General features: G+C 45.7%; 1 protein-coding gene across 1 annotated transcript in view; it reads right to left on the reverse strand.

Moving 5' to 3' along the window:
* The window catches only part of LOC115170645 (centrosome-associated protein CEP250-like), a 60,321-nt gene that overhangs the window by 20,197 nt on the left and 13,131 nt on the right, over nucleotides 1–26,993 (reverse strand). Inside the window, exons 7-8 of the mRNA XM_029726891.1 lie at nucleotides 1,683–1,784; nucleotides 1,370–1,456 (exon numbers count right to left, since the gene is read on the reverse strand). Coding sequence (XP_029582751.1) covers nucleotides 1,370–1,456; nucleotides 1,683–1,784 — 189 coding nt within the window. The remainder of the gene's footprint in view (nucleotides 1–1,369; nucleotides 1,457–1,682; nucleotides 1,785–26,993) is intronic.

Genomic DNA, 26,993 nt, shown 5'->3' on the forward strand with positions numbered 1-26,993 from the left:
TCAAATATCTGGATGTCCGACAAAGATGTATGATACTATATGAACAGGGAAAATATTTCAAATCCCATCCCTCCTTGAAACACATATACATTGGCCGTATCTGAATACCCATACTAGCCTACTACATACTTAAACTCCATACTAATTTCAGCATTTGATCTAGAATAATTCACTCAGCTTTTCCGACTCAGCTGTTTGACAACACCTGCTAATCAGATAAATTGATGGGCTGTACCAAAATGAACGAATGGTGGGAATCAACGCAATCACGCATTAGATTATGCATTCGGAGTACTATTTTCGAAATTTCACATACTATAAAACTACTATTTAGTACGCTCTTATGGGTATTCGGACATGGTCATTGTTTATTTTCCATTGAAATAAATGTATAAAGCATCTGCTAGAGGGCATTGATGTAGAGGGCAGATCATTGGGGGGTGGTCAGCATTTACCTCTCCTCTCCTATTTGGGCATGTGAGATCTAGTGCCCAGGCCTAGTATATGTGCATTCTCAATGAAATTGAGTAGGCTGCCTATGGAAGTTATCTTTCAAAGGAAACCACATATGATTTGACTGTAGTTTACTACAGTGTCTATAAATTTATGCTGTTAATGGAAAGAAGTGGAGGGCGCTCAACCAACATGAGTCGAGGTACAATCAAAAGATTGGATCATTGAAAAGGTGCAACACACGCATATGCTACCATGGTTTATAGCCTTTTCATTACCCATTTATTTGTGTCTGCCTGCAAATTGTCATCCTAAAAATTAGGTAATATCCTATATGCAAAACATAGCTCAAGAGAAAGTGCTAGTTCAGTAGCCATACAAGCGAGATCAGGTGCGCGTGAGGTCTCAATTCAGTAGAATAGGCTATAGCCTTTGCATGGGCAGAGAAGCACGGGGCAGTTATCTTTCCAAGGACATGTACTTCATAAATATGATTACGCTATAATTTACTACATCGCTTAGAAATAAATATTGAACACCCATATTTGTATCCAGGGCTGGCTCTAGCCTTTAGGGGGCCCTAAGCGAGATTTAGTTGAGGGGCCCCCCACCTCATGGCAAAACATTTTAGTGGCCCCCCTCTTGGCACATATGCTAAAATAACATTGTGGGACTGCGGGTGGATTCAAGACCAGTTCTTCTGGTAGCGGGTGGAAGTCAGACAGAAAGCCAGGGTGTGTGGGCAGTGCAGTATGAAAAGCTGCAAGAGCGGGATAAATAAATCAGTCCTGCACAGACTTCTATATTGATGCACTGCAGCACAAGTGTTATACAATGAGGAAAGTGATGAAGTGTCTGTGGTAAATGGTTGTTTTCTCTGAGTGTTTTCTAAATGCTAGGAGGTGCATGCATGTACCCTGTGAACAGCTTTCAGTTCCTCCTTCAGAGAGTTGGTCTCCTGTTTGAGGCACTGCAGCTCTGTGTCCCTGACCCGTAGGATCACCTGCAGCACAACACAACAAATTGAGGTTAAAAAAAGACATGAGTGTTAAGATAATTTGTCAATGGAGGTTTAATAATAATAATAATAATGAAATGTACCCTTTGGAGTGCCGTCCATATCATTTTTTATGGATACAATTTAGGAGGATCCAGCACGTATCTACTTTTGAATAATCATATTTTGACTGAGCGAATGTGTAGTATGAATTCTGCTATAATGTGAGTACCTCCAGTTCGTAGAGGTCTTTTCCCTGTAAGGCAGTGGCCGGTTCCTCGCTGAGAAGGGAGTGCTTGCAAGAGATCTCCTCGGTCAGCCTCTGAGTCAGCTCCTGAGGAGAGGTGGATGAGTGTCAGACACCAACATCAAAGAAGCTTCCCTTTTGCCAACCATCCATGTTGAGTCTATGAATACTTTGGTGTCCTACTACATGAAAACAAACATTTTTTTCTTTTCAATCATTTCCCTCGAGATCATTAAATTTTTTTACATTTATAAGCCTTTATTTAAACAGAGGAAACAAGCTGAGACAGAGTATATTTTACAGTTGTGCCCTGTGATACAACAATAAAAACAACACAGCAATTAATACGAATTTAAAACCAAACAAAATTATAACATATAAAAAGTACAAGATGGAGGTTAAAAAGATTAAAATAAATAAACTTCTATAAGAAAAACACACATTGCAAAAAGCGATCACAATTTATAATAAAATGTTAATGTAATGTGCATTTAAACTGTCTCACAAGCGCCAAAACATCTAACTGGAGTTCTCTCTGCAATCTATTCAATGAGTGTGGAGCATGATATTCAAATGCCGTTTTGCTTAACTCAGAGTGAATACTGTATCTTTCAGATTTTGTGCACTTTATTTAATATTTTAGACAAATGTCATTTCAATTTAGCGACATCTCCTCCGAGGGTTTGCTGTGTGTCAATCACTGAGGTAAATAATTAACAGGAGACAGCATTAGAAGATGGCTAATCTCGTTACCAGACACTTTCTGACAAATCTGCAGAAGTTCTGGTGGACCATTATATCAAACATGGCCTGAAAGTTAAACTAAATAATTAGGATTTCCATCATCCTAATCGAGGTGTAGATTACATCTGATATTCCAGTGTTCAAACTTGTAAACAAGCTTCCATGGGATTTCTCTTAATGCGACTCCATGCAGCGAATGGCAATGTCTGCTGTGTCTGTGGGTATAATGCGAGTAGCCACTTGTGGATTTGACAGCTCTAACACAGTTCCACCACTGACATGGCCAAAACGGATGTCGGTTAGAGCGTATCTGATTGAATAGAGTCCTTAAAGGGGAACAACGGCAAATTTCGGGTACCAAAACCTCTCTGACTCAATGTTGGACTGTCTGTCACAGTGCACAGCTCTCTCACACAGGGAGAGCGAGGTAGAGCTAGGTCACAGGGTTATGTGCCCCTCCCCCTCACTGCAGCGCTACTATGCGCTAGATATAACTTTGGGGAATAACACGGGTCACGGGTTCACAATTGTACCTTTTCTAAAGTCTGCCAAGCAGGGAAAAAAACTGCCTGTGGGCTTACAGCACATGCAACAATACACACACAAGGGAACTCCTCATAAACACTACACCTGTCTGTAACCAGCAGTTTTCAAAATGCAGACATCACCCCTTTTACTATATTGTCAGAAGCATCAGGATAACATGTCTACAGGGGGAACAGCAGCAAGTTTCTTCCCTGCCCACTAATTTTGGTATGCATGAAATAGCCTAGTATATCATATTCTGGCCCAAAATGATCAGACTACACCAAGTTTAACCAACAAAACCAAAAGAGATACAGTAAGTACAATATTTCATCAAGTCAACCTAAAATATCATTGTTATTGAGTCCGTTATACAATTGGCATTATCTAATGCAACATTTACTAATGTAAAGAAAACAGAGAGCATGTAAAAAAATATATATATATATTTCACAGGAAGCAAACATGGGATGACTATGAAATATGAAGGTCTGTATAGTGACGATGTAGAGTGAAGGTGTCTCTGTTTTCATCCCTCTCTGTACCCTGGTGCAGTGGAACAATTATTAATTCTGGATAGCTGAACTCCTGTTAATAGTGAAAGGACATACATGTCTATGGGACAGTTTTCCAACCATAAAACAATCACAGTGGGCTGAGTTTTTCTAATCAGTATTTCTAATCAGGTCACATAGTTTTAAAATTCTTTAGACCCTCGGGGGGATGAATAGAGACACAGAGACAACAACCACAGTTGGACAATATAAAAAATAGGGCTGATCTTGCTTTATACAGTGTTGCATCGGTTAGTACGCACTTGTAATTAAAAAGTTATTCAGTCTGTCATCACTATGTTGATAGATTAATTTCAGTCAATAATTTGGGATGAAAGGTCTAGGTAACCTAGCCAGCCGACACTTGGCTATAAACCAAATTTGTTCACATTCACAATTTGTCCTCTCACAAATAAATGGGCTTATATAGCGAAATACATGATGTAATGTTTGTTTCCTCTGGCCAGAGGGGACAGGGCACATTTGTATTTGTATTTATTATGGATCCTCTACCACATATCTACATGACTAAATCCATGTGTATGTATAGTGTGTATGTTATCGTGTGTGTGTGTGTGTGTGTGTGTGTGTGTGTGTGTGTGTGTGTGTGTGTGTGTGTGTGTGTGTGTGTGTGTGTGTGTGTGTGTGTGTGTGCATGTGTCTGTGCCAATGTTTGTGTTGCTTCACAGTCCCTGCTGTTCCATAAGGTGTTTTTTTTATCTGTTCTTTAAATCTAAATTTACTGATTGTGTCAGTTACTTGATGTGGAATAGAGTTCCATGTAGTCATGGCTCTATGAAGTACTGTGTGCCTCCCATAGTCTGTTCTGGACTTGGGGACTGTGAAGAGACCTCTTGTGGCATGTCTTGTGGGTTACGCATGGGTGTCCGAGCTGTGTGCCAGTAGTTTAGACAGACAGCTCGGTGCATTCAACATGTCAATACCTCTCATAAATAAAAGTAGTGATGAAGTCAATCTTTCCTCCACTTTCAGCCAGGAGAGATTGACAATATTAGCTCTCTGTGTACATCCAAGGGCCAGCCGTGCCGCCCTGTTCGGAGCCAATTGCAATTTTCCTAAGTCCTTCTTTGTGGCACCTGACCACACGACTGAAAAGTAGTCAAGGTGTGACAAAACTAGGGCCTGTTGGACCTGCCTTGTTGATAGTGTTGTTAAGGCAGATCGTTGCTTTATTATAGACAGACTTCTCCCCATCTTAGCTACTACTGCATCAATATGTTTTGACCATGACAGTTTACCATCTAGTGTTACTCCAAGTAGTTTAGTCATCTCAACTTGCTCCATTTCCAAATTATTTATTACAAGATTTAGTTGAGGTTTAGGGTTAAGTGAGTGTTTTGTTCCAAATACAATGCTTTTAGTTTTAGAAATATTAAGGGCTAACTTATTCCTTGCCACCCACTCTGAAACTAATTGCAAATCTTTTTGAGTGTTGCGGTCATTTCAGTCACTGTAGTAGCTGATGTGTATATTGTTGAGTCATCCGCATACATAGAAACTCTGTCTTTACTAAAAGTCAGTGGTATGTCGTAAGTAAAAATAGAAAAAAGCAAGGGGCCTAAACAGCTACCCTGGGGAATTCCTGATTGTAACTGGATTACATTTGATAGGCTTCCATTAAAGAACACCCTCTGTGTTCCGTTAGACAAGTAACTCTTAATCCACATTATAGCAGGGGGTGTAAAGCCATAACACATAAGTTTTTCCAGCAGCAGACTATGATCAATAATGTCAAAAGCTGCACTGAAGTCTAACAAGACAGCCCCTGTAATCATTTTATCATCAATTTCTCTCAGCCAATCACCAGTCATTTGTGTAAGTGCTGTGCTTGTTGAGTGTCCTTTTGCTGCTCCTTCTGCTCCTGCTGAAATTCTGTTGTCAATTTGTTTACTGTAAAATAGCATTGTATATGGTCAAACACAATTTTTTCCAAAAGTTTACTCTTGGTTGGTAACAGGCTGATTGGTCGGCTATTTGAGCCAGTAAAGGGGGCTTTACTATTCTTGGGTAGCGGAATGACTTTAGCTTCCCTCCAGGCCTGAGGGCACACACTCTCTAGTAGGCTTAAATTGAAGATGTGGAAAATAGGAGTGGCAATATCATCTGCTATTATCCTCAGTAATTTTCCATCTTAATTGTCAGACCCTGGTGGCTTGTCAATGTTTTTTTTTTTTTTTCTTATTTACAATGATGGCCTTGGAACAGTGGGTTAACTGCCTTGTTCAGGGGCAGAATTACAGATTTTTACCTTGTCAGCACACAGATTTGATCTTGCAACCTTTCGGTTGCTGGCCCAATGCTCTACCCACTAGGATACCTGTCACGCCCTGACCAGGTGAACTCTGCTATTTTGGTCAGGGTGTGGCATTTCTATGGTTTATTTTCTATGTTTTGGTTATAGCCTTTCTTTGTGTTTTATTTCTATGTTGGGCTTGGGGGTGATTTCCCAATCAGACAGCTGTCGCTTGTGAAGTCTGATTGGGAATCACATTTAAGTTCCTTTTCCCCCACGATGTTTGTGGGTTGTTGCCTCTTTTGTTTGAGCAAGTTAACGTTTCGTCTATTCTTTGTCTGTTTTGGTAACGTGTTTATTTGTGTCTAAATAAACATGTGTTCGCTCCCAGCTGCGCTTTGGTCCGCTTCCTTATCACCCGACGACGAGCGTTACAGAACAACCCACCGAACCAGGACCAAGCAGCGGGAGGAAAAGGAGCGCGAGAGATGGGCTCGCGAGGGAAAGGAGTTCTGGACCTGGGAGGAGATCATGTCGGGGAAAGGACCCTGGCGGAGGGATTCCCAGGTCGAGGAGGTGATGCCAGCCGGTGGAAGGAGTCGCAGGCGGCGGTCGAGGAGGCCCGGAAGACACCCCCAAGAAAATTTTGGGGGGGGGCTAATGGGGTGGTCCGGAAGGGCAGATGAAGAGCCCAGACCACTGCTCTCGTGGGGGATAACGGCGAAGGAGGAGGCAGAGATGTGGCAGGTCCTGGAGGACCTGCGTAGGGACAGCGTGGAGGAAGAGCCTTGGGTGGCAGAGGTGCGCACGGTATCGCCAGTGCGCCTGCACAGCCCAGTGCGCTCTGTGCCAGCGCCCCGCATTTGCCGGGCTAGGGGGAGTGTTCAGCGAGGACGTGTTGTGCCGGCTCAGCGCTCCTGGCCTCCGGTGCCCCTTCTCGGTCCAATGTATCCTGCGCCGAGGACGCGCACTGTGTCTCCGGTACGGCTGCACAGCCCAGTGCGTTCTGTGCCAGCGCTCCACACTTGCCAGGCTAAGGTGGGCGTTGAGCCAGAACGGGTGATGTCAGCTGTGCACTCCAGACCTCCAGTGCGCCTCCTCGGTCCAGGATATCCGGCGCCGCTAATGCGCACTGTGTCGCCGGTGTGCGGTCACGGTCCAGCACGTCCTGTGCCAGCACCTCGCCCTTGCCGGGCGAATGTGGTGCGTGTCCACAGTCCAGTCCGGCCCATCCCTGCTCCCCGCACCAAGCCAGTGGTGCGTGTCCCCAGTCCTGTCCGGCCCATCCTTGCTCCCCGCACCAAGCCAGTGGTGCGTGTTCCCAGTCCAGTCCGGCCCGTCCCTGCTCCCCGCACCAGGTTAGTGGTGCGTGTCCTCAGTCCTGTCCGGCCCATCCCTGCTCCCCGCACCAAGCCAGTGGTGCGTGTCCCCAGTCCTGTCCGGCCCATCCCTGCTCCCCGCACCAAGCCAGTGGTGCGTGTCCCCAGTCCTGTCCGGCCCATCCCTGTTCGCCGCACCAAGGCTACGGTGCGTGTCCACAGTCCGGCCCGACCCGTCCCTGCTCCTCGCACCAAGCCCACGGTGCGTGTCCCCAGTCCTGTCCGGCCCATCCCTGCTCCCCGCACCAAGCCAGTGGTGCATGTCCCCAGTCCTGTCCGGCCCGTCCCTGCTCCCCGCACCAAGCCAGTGGTGCGTGTCCCTAGTCCAGTCCGGCCCGTCCCTGCTCCCTGCGCCAGGTTAGTGGTGCATGTCCCCAGTCCAGTCCGGCCCGTCCCTGCTCCCCGCACCAAGCCAGTGGTGCGTGTCCCCAGTCCAGTCCGGCCCGTCCCTGCTCCCCGCACCAAGCCAGTGGTGCGTGTCCCCAGTCCAGTCCGGCCCGTCCCTGCTCCCCACACCAGGTTGGTGGTGCGTGTCCCCGGTCCTGTCCGGCCCGTCCCTGTTCCCCGCACTAGGCCCACGGCGCGTGTCCACAGTCCGGCACGGCCTGTGTCCGGTCCACCGGTGACCAGTCTTGTTCCGGTCGGCGGCTCCGCTCCGGAGCCTGAGCATGCCGCTCCACCGTGGTCCAGTCCGGGCCAGAGGGGTAGGGCTAGGGTGGAGGCAGGGGGAGAAACACGCCCGGGGCCAGAGCCTCCACCGAGGGTGAGGCGCCCACCCGGGTCCCCCCCCCTAATAGACTTTAGGTTGGTGCGCCGGGAGTACGCACCGTTGGAGGGGGGGTACTGTCACGCCCTGACCAGGTGAACTCTGCTATTTTGGTCAGGGTGTGGCATTTCTATGGTTTATTTTCTATGTTTTGGTTATAGCCTTTCTTTGTGTTTTATTTCTATGTTGGGCTCGGGGGTGATTTCCCAATCAGACAGCTGTCGCTTGTGAAGTCTGATTGGGAATCACATTTAAGTTCCTTTTCCCCCACGATGTTTGTGGGTTGCCTCTTTTGTTTGAGCAAGTTAACGTTTCGTCTATTCTTTGTCTGTTTTGGTAACGTGTTTATTTGTGTCTAAATAAACATGTGTTCGCTCCCAGCTGCGCTTTGGTCCGCTTCCTTATCACCCGACGACGAGCGTTACAATACCTGCCGCCTCGGTAGACAACAATACTTTTTTCACCTCTTCCACACTGATTTTACGGGATTCAAAAGTACAATTCTTATCTTTCATAATTTGGTGCAATATACTTGGGTGTGTAGTGTCAGCGTTTGTTGCTGGCATGTCATCCCTAAGTTGGCTTATCTTGCCAATGAAAAAGTCATTAAAGTAGTTTGCAATATCAGAGGGCTTTGTGATGAATGAGCCATCTGATTCAATAAATGAAAGAGCCGAGTTGGCTTTTTTCCCCAGAAATGTCATTTAAGGTGCCCCAAAGCTTTTTACTATCATTCTTTATATAATTTATCTTTGTTTTATAGTGTAGTTTATTTTTATTTAGTTTAGTCACATGATTTCTTAATTTGCAGCACGTTTGCCAATCAGTTGAGCTGCCAGACTTAAATGCCATACCTTTTGCCTCATCCCTCTCAACCATACAATTTTTAAATTCCTCATCAATACAAGGGGATTTAACAGTTTTTACAGTCATTTTCTTAAATGGGTGAGTGCTTATTAGTAACTGGAATAAGTAGTTTCATAAATGCGCCAAGTGCAGTGTCTGGTTGCTCCTCATTACACACCACAGACCAGCAAATATTCTTTACATCATCAACATATGAATCACGACAAAATGTATTGTGTGACCTCTTATACATTATATTAGGCCCATCCTTTGGAACTTTGGTTTTCCTAGATATGGCTATTACATTGTGATCAATACATCCTATGGATTTGGATACTGCTTTAAAGCAAATATCTGCAGCATTAGTAAAAATGTGATCAATACATGTTGATGATTTAATTCCTGTGCTGTTTGTAACCACCCTGGTAGATTGACTGACAACCTGATCCAGGTTGAAGACACTGGTTACAGTTTGAAATTTTTTCCTGATTGGGCTGCTTGATGATAGTCAGTCAATTTTTAAATCACCCAGAAAATATACTTCTCTGTTGATATCACATACATTATCAAGCATTTCACACAGTTTATCCAGATACTGACTGTTAGCACTTGGTGGTCTATAGCAGCTTCCCACAAGAATGGGCTTTAGGTGAGGCAGATGAACCTGTAGCCATATTACTTCAACAGTAATTAACATTAGATCGTCTCTAAGCTTTACAGGAATGTGGTTCTGAATGTAGACTGCAACACCGCCTCCGTTGGCATTTCTGTCTTTTCGGTAGATGTTATAACCATGTATTGCTATGACTGTATCATCAAAGGTATTATCTAAGTGAGTTTCAGATAAAGTCAGAATATGAATGTCATCTGTTACAAGTAAATTATTGACTTCATGGAACGTGTTTCTTAGGCTACATACCTTAATATGGGCTACTTTTTAGCACTTTTCTGGGTTGCTTGATTGTTTTTAATGCTTTACTGGGAAGCTTATAAGATGTAGGCTACCTGGCTGTTGATAATTAGTAGCCTACAGTTTGTGAGACTGAAAATGATTTATCCATCGTGCTTATATTAGGCAGAGGTGTGTATGGTATCAATGGGAGGTGGGGGTTTTAATGTACACTGGGCTGGTGGCCATGCTGGTGGCCAGCTTTGCACACCTGCATTGTACAATATTTGCACATTATTATTTTTTAGATTCTTCTAGCTCTACCAAGTTGGTGGTTGTTGATCATTGCTAGACAGACCTGTTCAATTCTTGCCATAGATTTTCAAGCCAATTTAAGTCAAAACTGCAACTAGGCCATTCAGGAACATTACATTTTGTCTTGTTAACCAACCCCAGTGTATATTTGGCCTTGTGTTTTAGGTTATTGTCCTGCTGAAATGTGAATTTGTCTCCCAGTGTCTGTTGGAAAGCAGAATGAACCAGGCTTTTCTCTAAGATTTTGCCTGTGCTTAGCTCCATTCCGTTTCTTTTTACCCCTAAAAAAACCTCCCTAGTCCTTGCCAATGACAAGCATACCCATAACATGATGCAGCCACCACCATGCTTGAAAATATGAAGAGTGGTACTAAGTGATGTGTTGTTGGATTTGCCCCAAGCATAATGCTTTGTATTCAGGACAAAGTTAATTTCTTTGCCACATTTTTAGCAGTTATACTTTAGTGCCTTGTTACAAACTGGATGCATGTTTTGGAAAATGTGTATTCTGTACAAGCTTCCTTCTTTTCACTCTGTCAATTAGGTTAGTATTGTGGAGTAACTAAAATGTTGTTGATCCATCCTCAGTTTTTTCCTATCACAGCCATTAAACTCTGTAACTGTTTTAAAGTCACCATTGGTCCTCATGGTGAAATCCCTGAGCGGTTTCCTTCCTCTCCAGCAACTGAGTTACGAAGGACGCATGTAGTGATTGGGTGTATTGATACACCATCCAAAGTGTAAATCATATCTTTACCATGCTCAAAGGGATATTCAATGTCTGCTTTTTTTATATACCCATCAACCAATAGGTGCCCTTCTTTGCGAGTCATTGGAAAACCTTCCTGGTCTTTGTGGTTGAATCTGTGTTTGAAATGCACTGCTCGACTGAGGGACCTTACAGATAATTGTATGTGTGGAGTACAGAGATGAGATAGTCATTCAAAAATCATGTTAAACACTATTATTGCACACATAGTGAGTCAATGCAACGTATTATGTGACTTGTTAAGCAGATTTTTCTCCTGAACTTATTCAGGCTTGCTATAACAATTGGGTTGAATACTTATTGACTCAAGACATTTCAGCTTTTAATTTTTAATACATGCAATGTTTTTCTGTACATAAAATCAAATCCAATTTTATTGGTCACATACACATGGTTAGCAGATGTTAATGCGAGTGTAGCGAATTCCACTTTGACATTGTGGGGCATTGTGTGTAGGCCAGTGACACAAAATCTCAATGTCATCCATTTTAAATCAGGCTGTAACACAACCTGTGTTACAGCCTGTCTCCATTTAACTTTGTTTCAACTGACTGTGAACACATTGGACAATAGTGCAATATTGCCTACTTGGATTTACAATTTTTTTACTCTCCCAAGGCACGGTATAGCACTTGCCACCATCCCGGCTTTCTACCAGCCTGTACTGGAAACTACATTCCCTCCAAGGTGCTTCTCTCCTGGCTATCATACCGGTAATATGACCAATGTTGCGTTGTTGTTTTGATGGGCCCCAGCATTTAATCGCATGAGTAAGTCACTGCTCTCTCCTTGCTGTTGTTAAGCTGGTGAGTTTTCTGCCTTGGCTTATTATGTAACTTGTTAAGCAAATTTTTACTCATGAACTTATTTAGGCTTTCTATAACAAAGGGGTTGCTACTTATTGACAAAAGACATTTCAACTTTTAACTTTTAATTAATTTGTAAACATTTCGAAAAACATAATTACACTTTGACGCTATGGGGTATTGTGTGTAGGCCAGTGACCAACAATCTCAATTTAATCAATTTAAAATTCAGGCTGTAACCACAAAATTTGGGAAGAGTCAAGGGGTGTGAATATTTTCTGAAAGCACTGTGTATGACATCACACATTTTAAAATGATACAAAACTATAAATGATAGACAACCCTCGCACTGGTTGGTTTCAAATACTAGTGTTAGGTAAAATTACTCTTCACAAAAGCTTGTATTCTGTTTTATCTGCAGATGCATATAACCTTGCCCTAAGAGAATCTGTAGACTCAGACTATAGACTTCATAGGGTAAACTGTAACCATATTAGATAAACAACTATTGGCTTTGCTAGCTAGATATATGAGAAATACATAAATAATGGAATACAATCATCATAATACCGGTGGTTTCAGATACTACAGCTAACGTTAACTTACTATTCTGAAAGGCTTCTCCTGTCTGACCTGCAGATGAATGACTGTAGGCCTAGCTACTTGATGATGTGGTTGTAATTGCACATAGGCTACATGTAGAATGGCGCCGGAGAGAATAGGTGACGTTTTACGTGCTCCTAACCAACTGTGTTATTTTGTTCGTTTTTTGCATTGTTTGTACCCTATTTTTTATGTTCTTATTTTGTGGATATCGGGCTGCCTTCTGAGAATTCATAGGCGAGCGAGTAAAACCCCACAGCCATCCATTCTATTGGCAAACATGCAATCATTGGAAAATAAAATTGATGACCTATGAGAAAGAACTACCAACGGGACATTAAAAACTGTAATGTCTTATGTTTCACAGACTCGTGGCTGAACGACGACATAAACATCATACAGCTGGCAGGTTTTACACTGTAGCGTCAGGATAGAACAGCAGCCTCTGGTAAGACAAGGGGTGGCGGTCTATTTGTATTTGTAAACAACAGCTGATGCACAATATCTAAGGAAGTCTCAAGGTAGAGTATGTCATGATAAGCTGTAGACCACGCTATCTACCTAGAGAGTTTTCATCTGTATTTTTCGTAGCTGTCTAAATACCACCACAGACCGATGCTGGCACTAAGACCGCACTCAATGAGCTGTATACCGCCATAAGCAAACAGGAAAACGCTCATCCAGAGGCAGTGCTCCTAGTGTCTGGGGACTTTAATGCAGGGAAACTTAAATCTGTTTTACCAAATTTCCACCAGCATGTTAAATGTGCAACCAGAGGGGAAAAAACTCTAGACCACCTTTACTCCACACACAGAGACGCGTACAAAGCTCTCCCTCGCCCTCCATTTGGCAAATCTGACCATAATTCTATCCTAAGTGCATCGATGACGTCGTCCCCACAGTGACTCAATATGTACATATCCCAACCAGAAGCCATGGATTACAGGCAACATCCGCATCGAGCTAAAGGCTAGAGCTGTCACTTTTAAGAAGTGGGAGACTAATCCGGACGCTTATAATAAACCCCGCTATGCCCTCAGATGAACCATCAAACAAGCAAAGCGTCAATACAGGATTAAGATTGAATCCTACTACACCGACAATGACACTCGTCGGATGTGGCAGGTCTTGAAAACTATTACAGACTACAAAGGGAAACCCAAACGCGAGCTGCCCAGTAACGCGAGCCTACCAGACGTGCTAAATGCCTTTTATGCTCGCTTCGAGGCAAGCAACACTGAATCATGCATGAGAGCACCAGCTGTTCTGGATGACTGTGATAACGCTCTCGGTAGCCAATGTGATAAAACCTTTAAACAGGTCAACATTCACAAAGCCGCTGAGCCAGATGGATTACCAGGACGTGTACTTAAAGCATGCACTGACCAACTGTCAAGTGTCTTCACTGACATTTTCAACCTCTCCCTGACTGAGTCTGTAATACCTACATGTTTCAAGCAGACCACCATAGACCCTGTGCCCAAGGAAGCGAAGGTAACCTGCCTAAATGATTACCGCCCCGTGGCACTCACGTCGGTAGCCATGAAGTTCTTTGAAAGGCTGGTCATGGCTCACATCAACAGCATCCTCCCGGTTACCCTAGACCCACTCCAATTCGCATAAAGCCCCAACAAATCCACAATCTCAATCGCACTCCACACTGCCCTTTCTCACCTGGACAAAATAACACCTATGTGAGAATGCTGTTCATTGACTACAGCTCAACATTCAACATAATAGTGCCCATGAAGCTCATCACTGAGCTAAGGACTCTGGGACTAAACACCTCCCTCTGCAACTGGATCCTGGACTTTCTGACGGGCTGCACCAAACTGCTAAGAGTAGGCAACAATACATCTGCCACACTGATCCATAACACTGGGGCCCCTCAGGGATGTGTACTTAGTCCCCTCCTGTATTCCCTGTTCACCCACGACTTCATGGCCGAACACGACTCCAACACCATGATTACGTTTGCCGATGACACAACAGTGGTAGGCCTGATCACCGACAACGATGAGACGGCCTATAGGGAGGAGGTCAGAGAACTGGCAGTGTGGTGCCAGGACAACAACCTCTCCCTCAATGTGAGCAAGACAAAGGAGCTGATCGTGGACTACAGGAAAAGGAGGGCTGAACAGGCCCCAATTAACATCGACGGGGCTGTAGTGGAGCGGGTCGAGAGTTTCAAGTTCCTTGGTGTCCACATCCTTGGTGTCCACATCACCAACGAACAATCATACCAAGACCGTCGTGAAGATGGCACGACAAAACCTTTTCCCCTTCAGGAGACTAAAAAGATTTGGTATGGGTCCCCAGATCCTCAAAAGGTTCTACAGCTGCACCATGGAGAGCATCTTGACCGGTTGCATCACCACCTGGTATGGCAACTGCTCGGTATCTGACCATAAGGCGCTACATAGGGTAGTGCGAACAGCCCAGTACATCACCGGGGCAAAGCTTCCTGCAATCCAGGACCTACATTTGAAGTTGGAAATTTTAATACACATAGGTTGGAGTCATTAAAACTCGTTTTTCAACCACTCCACAAATGTATTGTTAACAAACTATAGTTTTGGCAAGTCGGTTAGGACATCTACTTTGTGCATGACACAAATAATTTTTCGAATAATTCATTACAGACAGATTATTTCCCTTATAATTCACTGTATCACAATTCCAGTGGATCAGAAGTTTACATACACTAAGTTGACTGTGCCTTTAAAAAGCTTGGAAAATTCCAGAAAATTATGTCATGGCTTTAGAAGCTTCTGATAGGCTAATTGATATAATTTGAGTCAATTGGAGGTGTACCTGTGGATGTCTTTCAAGGCCTACCTTCAAACTCAGTGCCTCTTTGCTTGACATCATTGGAAAATCTAAAGAAATCAGCCAAGACATCAGAAAGAAATTGTAGACCTCCACAAGTCTGGTTCATCCTTGGGAGCAATATCTAAACACCTGAAGGTACTACGTTCATCTGTACAAACAATAGTACGCAAATATAAACACCATGGGACCTCGCAGCCGTCATACCGCTCCGGAAGGAGACTCGTTCTGTCTCCTAGAGATGAACGTACTTTTGTGCGAAAAGTGCAAATCAATCCCAGAACAACAGCAAAGGACCTTGTGAAAATGCTGGAGGTACAAAAATACCGATATCCACAGTCAAACGAGTCCTATATCGACATAACCTGAAAGGCTGCTCAGCAAGGAAGAAGACCCTGCTCCAAAACCGCCATAAAAAAGCCAGACTATGGTTTGCAACTGCACATGGGGACAAAGATCGTACTTTTTGGAGAAATGTCCTCTGGTCTGATGAAACAAAAATAGAACTGTTTGGCCATAATGACCATCATTATGTTTGGAGGAAAATGGGGGAGGCTTGCAAGCCGACGAACACCATCCCAACCGTGAAGAACGGGGGTGGCAGCATCATTTTGTGGGGGTGCTTTGCTGCAGGAGGGATTAGTGCACTTCACAAAATATGGATTACCAGGACGTGTACTCAAAGCATGCGCTGACCAACAGTCAAGTGTCTTCTTGGACATTTTCAACCTCTCCCTGACTGAGTCTGTAATACCTACATGTTTCAAGCAGACCACCATAGACCCTGTGCCCAAGGAAGTGAAGGTAACCTGCCTAAATGATTACCGCTCTGTGGCACTCACGTCGGTAGCCATGAAGTGCTTTGAAAGGCTGGTCATGGCTCACATCAACAGCATCCTCCCGGTTACCCTAGACCCACTCCAATTCGCATACAGCCCCAACAGATCCACAGATGACGCAATCTCAATCGCACTCCACACTGCCCTTTCCCACCTGGACAAAAGGAACACCTATGTCAGAATGCTATTCATTGACAGCTCAGTGTTCAACACCATAGTGCCCTCAAAGCTCATCACTAAGCTAAGGACCCTGGGACTAAACACCTCCCTCTCTAACTGGATCCTGGATTTCCTGACAGGCCGCCCCCCAGGTGGTAAGGGTAGGTAACAACACATCCGCAACATTGATCCACAACACGGGGGCCCCTCAGGGGTGCGTGCTCTGTCCCCTCCTGTACTCCCTGTTCACTGATGACTTTACGGCCAGGCATGACTCCAACACCATCATTAAGTTTGCCGATGACACAACAGTGGTAGGCCTGATCAACAACAAGACTGACCTTCTCCCTATAGGCTGAAACCTGGCCGTGTGGTGCCAGGACAACAACCTCTCTCTCAACATGATCAAGACAAAGGAGATGATTCTGAACTACAGGAAAATGAGGACCGAGCACGCCCCCATTCTCATCGACGGGGCTGTAGAAGAGCACGTTGAGAGCTTCAAGTTCCTTGGTGTCCGACAAACTAACATGGTCCAAGCACACCAAGACAGTCGTGAGGAAGGCACGACAAAACCTATTCCCCCTCAGGAGACTGAAAATATTTGGCATGGGTCCTCAGATCCTCAAAAGGTTCTTCAGCTGCACCATCGACAGCATCCTGACTAGTTGCATCACTGTCTGGTATGGCTACTGCTCGGCCTCCGACCGTAAGACACTACATAGTGTAGTGCGTACGGCCCAGTACATCAGTGGGGCCAAGCTTCCTGCCATCCAGGACCTCTATACCAGGCGGTGTCAGAGGAAGGCCCTAAAAATTGTCAAAGGCTCCAGCCACCCTAGTCATAGACTGTTCTCTCTGCTACCGCATGACAAGTGGTACCGGAGCGCCAAGTCTAGGTCCAAGAGGCTTCTAAACAGATTCTACCCCAAGCCATAAGACTCCTGAACATCTAATCAAATGGCTACCCAGACTACTTGCATTGTCCCCCCCTCTTTTACACTGCTGCTACAGTACTCTCTGTTATTATCTATGCATAGCCACTTTAATAACTCTACCTACATGTAAATATTACCTCAATTACCTTGACTAACCGGTGAGCCCGCACATTGACTCTGTACCGGTACCCCCTGTATAAAGCCTCGCAATTGTTATTTTACTGCTGCTCGTTAATTATTTGTGACTTTTATTTCCTATTCTTATTTTTTTAACTGCATTGTTGGTTAGGGCTTGTAAGTAAGCATTTCACTGTAAAGTGAAATTATAATACCTGTTATATTCAGCGCATGTGACAAATACATTTTTATTTGATGTGATTTCATGCATGTCCATTGAATCAGAACGACAGCTGGCTAGCTAGCTAGCTAGCTTCATGTATATCAGATATTATCTTGCAAAGCAGTTAATTTAGCAAGCCAATCAAAAAATTGTGCATTGAAATACACCAAGGTCTCACCTCCCCATATCTCTGCAGCAGCTTGCTCTCATGTCATCTTGACACAACACAGACAGATGTACACATACAATCTTGCATATTTCCATAACCCTATAACTAGCTACAGTAAAAATATAGGTTAATAGCTTGGCTAGCTAGCTAGCTAAATACACTACATGAACAAAAGTATGTGTACACCTTCTCATTGAACATCTCATTCTATATTCATGGGCATTAATATGGAGTTGGTCCCCCCTTTGCTGCTAAAACAGCCTCCACTCTTCTGGGAAGGCTTTCCACTAGATGCTGCAACATTGCTGCTGGGACTTGCTTCCATTCAGCCACAAGAGCATTAGTGAGGTTTTGCACTGATGTTGGGCATTTAGGCCTGACTCGCAGTTGGCATTCCAATTCATCCCAAAGGTGTTCGATGGGGTTGGGGTCAGGGCTATGTGCAGGCCAGTCAAGTTCTTCCACACCGATCTCAACAAATTATTTCTGTATGGACCTCGCTTTGTGCATGGGGGCATTGTCATGCTGAAACAGGAAAGGGCCTTCCCCAATCTGTTGCCACAAAGTTGGAAGCACAGTATCGTCTACAATGTAATTGTATGCTGTAATACTAATTCGCTAGGTAGCTAATGAACCGATTTTAGCTGTCTGGCGGCTAACACGTTCTTGATGTGTTCAATAACTTTAGCTAAATAGTAATTACATATTAATACCTAACATCAAATTTTTATAACATGCACCAAGTGTAGAACAACTTTGCGACAGACGAGTAGGTAGCTAATTTCCTGTGTCACATGATTTGGGCGGACTGACTAATCGGATTGCAGAAGTGCTGACAAAAGTGGGCATGCTAGGATCTATTGTCCATCCGATCAGAGACACTGTGCTCCCAACCTCTATCTCCTAAATAGCATCGCTGGTAGGTTTTTTTCAAATCTTTGAACATATTGCGCAATATATGTTGTTTTTAGCAGGCGCGACTCATCAAACAGACTATAACAAGAATGTAGCCAACTTTCACCAACCTTTTAGAAGAAAATATCTGCTTACCATTCTGTCATGTCAACCATCCATCCAAATAAAATCATTCCATGTGTCCTCCTTTTGTCTTTATATGTGTCTTCACACATAGCTTATTCCATGATATGGGGGTAATCCCGGCCCGGTTCCCTAATGGGAATTGAAATTTGTGCCCCTTCAGTTTTAGTTTTATGTCCCTATATAAAAATTGCAAAAAAGTTCAAATGATTGAGTGACAGGTTAGTGCAAAATATGTTTATCTGCTGCGCTGTGTCAGCACAATGGACAGAGCATGCAGCGATGTGTTTAAGGGGGCTATGGAAAGCCACTGAGGTGGTTATTTATGACTCCTTTGGGTTGCCATAAAAAGCGAAAAAGAATAGGCTAAGTGAACAACGTGATATGCCTCCGCCTGTAATATTTGCCACTGCCACGATGGATATCAGAAATTGTCTTCGCCAAAGTATCCAAACAAAGCCAAAGTAACGGGAGACAACTGGCTACTGTGTCAGTGGTTGTTAAATGTTACGACAGCATTGTGACGTTCCTCTCTGACATCAAATGCATGCAATCGTGCAAAACAGAAGTAAGACTCAAGGCTACAGGGATACTGAAGGCGGTGACTGACCCCGGCAGTCACAGGATCCAACAAAAGTGGCGCCCCTCCTCGGTCGGGCGGCGCTGGCGGTCATCGTCGCCGGCCTATTAGCTGCCACCGATCGTTGTTTCTGTGTCTTTTGGTTTTGTCTGTCTGTTCCGCACCTGTTTTGTGTCTGTCATTAGTGGGGCCTTATTTAGTGTGTGTTTTCAGTTGGGGTTTTGTGCGGGATTGTTTATTGTCCACTCAGGACGGTGGGCCGTGATTTATACATTTTTCCTGACAGCTTTCGTCAGAAGATTTACCGGGCTGCGCCCCTTGCTTTTTGTGCCGTGTGAATATATTTTTTTCGTGTTTATTGGAATGTGTTTTTCCCAGGCAGACTGTATGTAGAGCCCTGTGCCTCGCGGCTTTTTTGTGTGTGTCAAATTATTAAAAGACACTCACCTCCAGCACCTGTCTCCTGCATCTGATTCCGCCGCTACACCAGTCCAAGTCAACTGTGACAGAATCCCGCACCATCACCTATGGAGTCAGCAGGAGCAGAAGTGCCATCCATGGCTGAGCAGGTCTCCCAACATGCCGGCCTCCTCCACCGCCTAGGCTCGGCCATGGATCAGGTGTTGGCCCGGTTGGAGAGCTGGGAGAGAGGTGCCTCCACAGCCAGACCAGCTCCGGTCCCTCACCCTGCGCCCCTACCCACACCCACTGAAGCGGGTGCCGGCGGGATCCGGATTTCACCGCCCAGGGAGTTCGATGGGACAGCCGCTGGGTGCAAGGGGTTCCTGCTCCAACTAGAACTGTACCTGGCGACCGTCCGCCCCCCTCCCTCCGACAAAGAGAGTGTGAGCGTCCTCGTCTCGTGTCTCACGGGTCGAGCCCTGGAATGGGCCAATGCGGTCTGGGATGGTCCAGACTCGGCCCGGGGTGACTACCCTGAGTTCACCCGCCGCTTCCGGGCGGTTTTCGATCATCCCCCGGAGGGCAGGGCGGCGGGTGAGCGACTATTCCATTTGAGACAGGAGACGAGGAGCGCTCAGGATTTCGCATTGGAATTCCGGACTCTCGCCGCTGGATCGGGGTGGAACGAGCGGGCCCTGATAGACCACTATAGGTGCAGCCTTCGCGAGGATGTCCGCCGGGAGCTGGCTTGTAGGGACAACACCTCCACTCTGGACCAACTGGTGGATTTGTCCATTAGATTGGACAACCTGCTGGCTGCCCGGGGACGTTCCAGTCGGGGCCTGTTCGTTCCGCCTCCCAGTCCTCCTGTTCCACAGCCCATGGAGATAGGGGGGGCTGCATCGAGGAGGACCGGAGGGGGGGGGTCTCTCCTGCACCCGATGTGGGCGCAGAGGACACACTGTGGACCGGTGCTGGAGAAGTCCCTCCGGGAGTTCGGAGGGCAGGCAGAGCACTACTTCGACCCACCAGGTGAGTCCGCACCAGCCACACCCAGAGCCCCCTGTCGACCACTTGTACACCTCCGTTTGTTTTCCTAATTTTTCCCCTCACTTCCAGTATAAGGCACTAGTCGATTCAGGTGCAGCTGGGAGTTTTATGGACCGTGGGTTAGCTAAGAGGTTAGGGATTCCCCTGGTTCAGCTGGAGCACCCCTTCCCCGTGCACGCCCTAGATAGTCGACCGCTAGGGTCAGGCCAAGTAGGGGAGTCGGTGGAGAGTCCAGACCAAGTCTCCACCGTGCACATTCCCTCAAAGTATGCCGATTTGGCTATCGCTTTCAGTAAGACGAAGGCGACTCTATTACCCCCCCATCGACGAGGGGATTGTGCGATAAACCTCCAGGCCGACGCGGTTCTTCCTAGGAGTCACGTGTATCCTCTGTCTCAGGAGGAGACAGTGGCTATGGGTACATACGTCACTGAGTCCTTGAGACAGGGATACATTCGGCCCTCTAAGTCCCCCGTCTCCTCGAGCTTCTTTTTTGTGAAGAAGAAGGAGGGAGGTCTGTGCCCGTGCATTGACTATAGAGGTCTAAATGCTATCACAGTGGGTTTCAGTTACCCGCTACCTCTCATTGCTACGGCAGTGGAGTCATTTCACGGGGCGCGCTTCTTCACGAAATTGGATCTCAGGAGTGCGTATAACCTGGTGCGTATCCGAGATGTAGACGAGTGGAAAACCGCATTTAGTACCACATCGGGCCATTATGAGTACCTCGTCATGCCGTATGGGTTAAAGAACGCTCCCGCTGTCTTCCAATCCTTTGTGGACGAGGTCCTTAGGGACATGCTCGGGCAGGGTGTGGTGGTGTACATCGATGACATCCTGATCTGCTCCGCCACACGCGCCGAGCATGTGTCCCTGGTGCGTAAAGTGCTTGGGCGGCTGCTGGAGCATAACCTATACGTCAAGGCTGAGAAATGTGAGTTCTTCAAACGAGCCGTCTCATTTCTAGGATATCGTATTTCCACCTCGGGGGTGGAGGTGGAGTGTGACCGCGTGACGGCTGTGCGTAATTGGCCAACCCCAGCCACTGTCAAGGAGGTGCAGCGGTTCTTGGGGTTCGCTAATTATTATCGGAGGTTTATCCGGGGTTTTGGCCAGGTGGCAGCTCCCATTACCTCACTGATGAAGGGGGGGCCGGTGCGGCTACGATGGTCAGCAGAGGCGGACAGAGCCTTCCATCGTCTGAAGGTTCTGTTTACCAATGCACCTGTCCTGGCGCATCCGGACCCCTCTTTGCCATTCATAGTGGAGGTGGACGCATCCGAGGCTGGGGTAGGAGCTGTGCTATCGCAGCGCTCGGGCGTTCCTCCGAAGCTCCGCCCATGTGCGTTCTTTTCTAAGAAGCTGAGCCCGGCGGAGCGCAACTATGATGTGGGGGACCGGGAGCTGTTAGCCGTGGTCAGGGCTTTGACGGTGTGGAGACATTGGCTTGAGGGGGCACGTCACCCTTTTCTCATCTGGACCGACCACCGTAACCTGGAGTATATTCGGGCAGCGAGGAGACTTAATCCCCATCAGGCAAGGTGGGCCATGTTTTTTACGAGGTTTAACTTTACCCTCTCGTACATTCCAGGTTCCCGGAACCGGAAGGCTGACGCACTGTCGCGTCTCTACGACACCGAGGAGCGGACCATCGATCCTACTCCCATACTTCCCGCCTCCTGTCTGGTGGCACCGGTGGTATGGGAGGTGGATGCGGACATCGAGCGGGCGGGTCGGTCAGAATCCACTCCACCGCAGTGTCCCGTGGGTCTGAAATACGTTCCGCTTGGTGTTCGCAATCGCCTGATCCGATGGTCCCATACTCTACCCTTCTCGGGTCATTCTGGGTTGGAACGGACAGTGCGGGGCCTGAAGGGAAGGTACTGGTGGCCCACCTTGGCTGAGGATGTTCGGCGTTATGTCTCTTCCTGTTCGGTGTGCGCTCAGTGTAAGGCTCCTAGGCACCTACCTCGAGGGAAATTACAGCCCCTCCCCGTTCCACAACGGCCCTGGACTCACCTCTCGGTGGATTTCCTACTGATCTCCCACTGTCTCAGGGGAACACGGCGATCCTGGTCGTTGTGGACAGGTTCTCTAAGTCCTGCCGCCTGCTCCCTTTGCCCGGTCTTCCTACGGCCCTGCAGACCGCGGAGGCCCTGTTCACCCACGTCTTCCGGCACTATGGGGTGCCCGAGGACATCGTATCTGATCGGGGTCCCCAGTTCACGTCCAGGGTGTGGAAATCGTTTATGGAGAGGCTGGGGGTCTCGGTCAGCCTGACCCCCGTGTGAATATATATTTTTCGTGTTTATGGGAATGTGTATGTAGACTGTAAGACTGTATGTAGAGCCCTGTGCCTCGCGGCCTTTTTGTGTGTGTCAAATTATTAAAAGACACTCACCTCCAGCACCTGTCTCCTGCATCTGATTCCGCCGCTACACCAGTCCAAGTCAACTGTGACACCGGCTTTAAGTTTACAGCCACCATAGTGCACAGAATCCTCAGTCTTCTCGATTCTGTAAACAAATTACTCCAGGCAAAAATAGATCTTTACACTGGAGTTAAAGTGGTCCACAGCGTCACAACTTCGGCCGAAGTCGGTCCCACTCCTTGTTCGGACGGCGTTTGGCGGTCGACGTCACCGGCCTTCTAGCCATCGCCGATCCACTTTTAATTTTCCATTTGTTTTGTCCTTGTCTTACACGCCTGGTTTCATTCCCCCAATTACTTGTTCATTATTTAACCCTCTGTTCCCCCATGTTTGTTTGTGAGTGATTGTTTGTTTGTTTGTAATACGGTCCGTTATTGTGGGCTCGCATATTTGCATTGTATTTGTGAATATTTGCGTAAATTTACATTTATTACTCACATCTGCTGTCTTGCGCCTGACTCCTCTACACCAGCTACACACAGGCAATATTACACAGTGCGTTGAGAAGCTGAGGTGTGACAACAAGTTCGAAGTAATTTGGCCAATGTTTAATGCAAGTGAACCACCACCAGCTCCAAACAAATGACGACATTATGTCAGTACAAATCTCTAGCAATACGTGGTGGACAGTACAGTAGGCCAGCAAGACAGAGGAGAAGAGACTGAGTGTAAAAGACTGTTCTTGGATGCTGTCATTGGTGAAATGGCAGAACAATTACGCTAACGCAAACAGCCAACTGGTGGAGACCCTGTGTGCCCTTGACCCAGAGATCCATGACTTTCTAGATGTGAAAATGGTGAAACATTTGGTGGTGTTGGGTTCTAAGAATATGAAATGTTACTTATTCATGTCACTGATGGAGGGCTAAGGTTGAAGGTCTACACCAGTAGTTAAGGGTTATAGGAGGAAGGTATATAGAGGGTGCAACTAAGCTTGGAATGTGTTGAGTGCAGGGAACCTATTACATGTGGCAGGCATTGATAACGGGAGATGGGTGGAGATCTTAGAAACTAACAAATGTCCCTGAGGGAGAGAGGGTAATGTATAACGCTTACATTATGTCAGGATATGTTATTGTTAGCCATCAGGCTAATGTTTTTTTTGTCTGAACTACAGCTGTAACGACCCTTTGGGAAGAATTCAACTTGGTTAAGCTTCTCTAGTGTCCGTGAGTTATTCAATCTGAAAAATAAGAACCTAACAGTGGAAACTGAATTTAGTTTTTTGCCCACTGAATTCGCCCACTCTGGGTCAAATGAGGACAAGTGGACCCCACTTGATGTCCTGAAACGATTCTCTGGGCCGACCGTGCTTAAAGCACTGACATGTAGATTGACCTTTGGGGAGTCCACAACTACATGCGAGAACTCATTTTACACTTTGACAAACGTGTTCAGTCAGAACAGAAGAAGCATGCTATACCCAAGGAAAGCTAATCTAATCAAACTGGCATTTGAGGGGGATCTTACAAGAATATTTCGGGGAGAATGGAATAATCAATGTTTCATGAGCTGAAACAAAATATCCTAGAATGTTGTGCACAAATTTGTTTACATCCCTGTTAGTATTTCTCATTTACCAAGATAATCCATCCACCTGACAGGTGTGGCATATCAAGAAGCTGATTAAACAGAATGATCATTACACAGGTGAACCTTGTGCTGGGGACAATAAAAGGCCAATCTAAAATGTGCAGTTGTGTCACACAACACAAGGCTCAAATTTTGAGGGAGCATGCAACTGGAATGCTGACTGCAGGAATGTCCACCAGAGCTGTTGCCAGAGAATGTAATGTTAATTTATCAACCATAAGCCGCCGCCAATGTCATTTTAGTGAATTTGGCAGTACGTCCAACCGGCCTCACAACCACAGACCACGTGTAACCATGCCAGCCCAGGACCTCCACTTCCGGCTTCTTCACCTGTGGGATTGTCTGAGACCAGCCACCCAGACATGAAGCCCTTTTGTGGGAAAAACTTATTTTGATTGGCTGGGCCTGGCTCTCCAGTGAGTTGGCCCTCAAGTGGGTGGACCTATGCCCTCCCAGGCCCACCCATGGCTGCGCACCTGCCCAGTCATGTGAAATCCATAGATGAGGGCCTAATTTATTTATTTCAATTGACTGATTTCCTTATATGAACTGTAACTCAATAAAATCATTAATTGTTGCATGTTACGTTTATATTTTTGTTCAGTATAGAACCATGGAGAGTTACCACAAGTCACAAAGAAAACAGGAGCTGCCTCCACTATTCCAGCACCATTTCAACTTCAACATTTCAACATAATCAAATCACCTATGCTTAGTCTAATACAGTGACAACTAAAAGATACCAAAAACGATTTAGTCCAATCAAGTTAAGCTAAATATGTGGCTGTCCATTGTACTGATTTCTCTGTGTGTGTGTGTGTGTGTGTGTGTGTGTGTGTGTGTGTGTGTGTGTGTGTGTGTGTGTGTGTGTGTGTGTGTGTGTACCTGCAAGTAGAAAAATACATGTTGACTTACCCTACTTGTAGAAAAACACCAATGCAATCCTCCTCTTTCATGCATGGTCCATAACTCTGTCAAATAGTACACGCTTTTAGTTTTTGTTGTCCTAGGCTACCTGGCTAAAATGCTTGCTTGCTAGCCTAACTTCCTTTCATGGGCAACGATGAGCCAGGCCACCTAGTTAACATTAGCATACTACAAATAGCTACATTTTGAACTTCCATCCTCTCAGGCCAGGGGCACAATGTATGAATTTATAGTTGGATCAGAATCTCTGTAATAACCATTGGCGAGTACAGAGAATTAAGTAAAACCACAAGTTCAAATCCCTATCTCCATCCATGGCTAATATAGGAAAGAGGCAATTTTAGGTAGATAGCTAGCCACAGGACAAGGACACAACGAGATGTAACAATTCATGTTTTTTTCGGACAATGACGTTTGGCTTCTGATGTGATTGGTCTGAAGCCAAATCCAAACTGGCTTTCGTTGACACCTTTTTGTGGTGCGCCAGGACGATTCACGACTGACCTCACTCAGTTTAGCAAGAATGCTGATTGGCTATTATTTAAACAAATAGAGATACATTCAGCCTTTGAGAATAGAAGGAAATGCATGAATCACAGAGACGAAAGATACGCTATTTGATGTTTTTTCTTCATTTTTTCTTGGTCAATTTTTTGGGAATACAACATGAATACCCGCCACTGGCATCAAGGAGGCTGAAACTCTTCTGAAAAGGTGGAGAAACAGTCTAGCTGGTTGGTTGGCAAAATAGCCAGTGGTGCCATTTCAGCAAAAACCTAGGGTATGGAATGGCAAAATGACTTCCTTAGCCACCAGCCTAGATTTCCAACGGCCTTGCTTTAGTGTGTAGGGCGCTGTCCATGTTTCTGGAGATTTTGCGCCAACCTGTCACTTCTTGATCAAAAGCACTCAATGGTCTCAATGGTCTCACTCAATGACACCCCTGGGTAAAGCTAGTTTCATCATAGAAATAGATGCATTCTATTACGGTTTTCTTGGTAGCCTATTGGTTTCCGTGGTTGTAAATGGAACTGTATTTATGGCAGGCTGGTATTGCTTAATTGATTATGTGGGTCAAATTTGATCCACAGAAGTGGATTGTGCCATATCACAATGTGTTGCTGTACTCGTGAGCGCCATTATTTTCCAGGTTTGAAGCGGGCCTATATGGCTATTTATTACTACTACTTTCAGCATTTAGTTTTCATTATTTTGTTAAGACAGGTGTGTGTATGGCTGCATTCACAAAGGCTGTTTGTTATAGGTGAATTCACCTATCTTCTTTACCAAAATGGTCTTGCTTTACTGTGTAGGGCGCTGTTTATTGTGATGATACAGTGCAGCGGATATAGGCTACAGATTTCGCCCAACCTGTCCCTTCAAAAGCACTCAATCAATGGTCTCTGAGTCTCTGCATTGGAACTTTATGCTTATTGGGGTATAGCATGATGGTATAGCGTGAAATAAGCAGAATTCAATACACAGTGCCTTCGGAAAGTATTCAGATCCCTTGACTTTTTCCACATTTTGGTAGATTACAGCCTTATTCTA

The sequence above is a fragment of the Salmo trutta genome, chromosome 32 (genome assembly GCF_901001165.1).
Source record: "Salmo trutta chromosome 32, fSalTru1.1, whole genome shotgun sequence".
Classification (NCBI taxonomy): Eukaryota; Metazoa; Chordata; class Actinopteri; order Salmoniformes; family Salmonidae; genus Salmo; species Salmo trutta.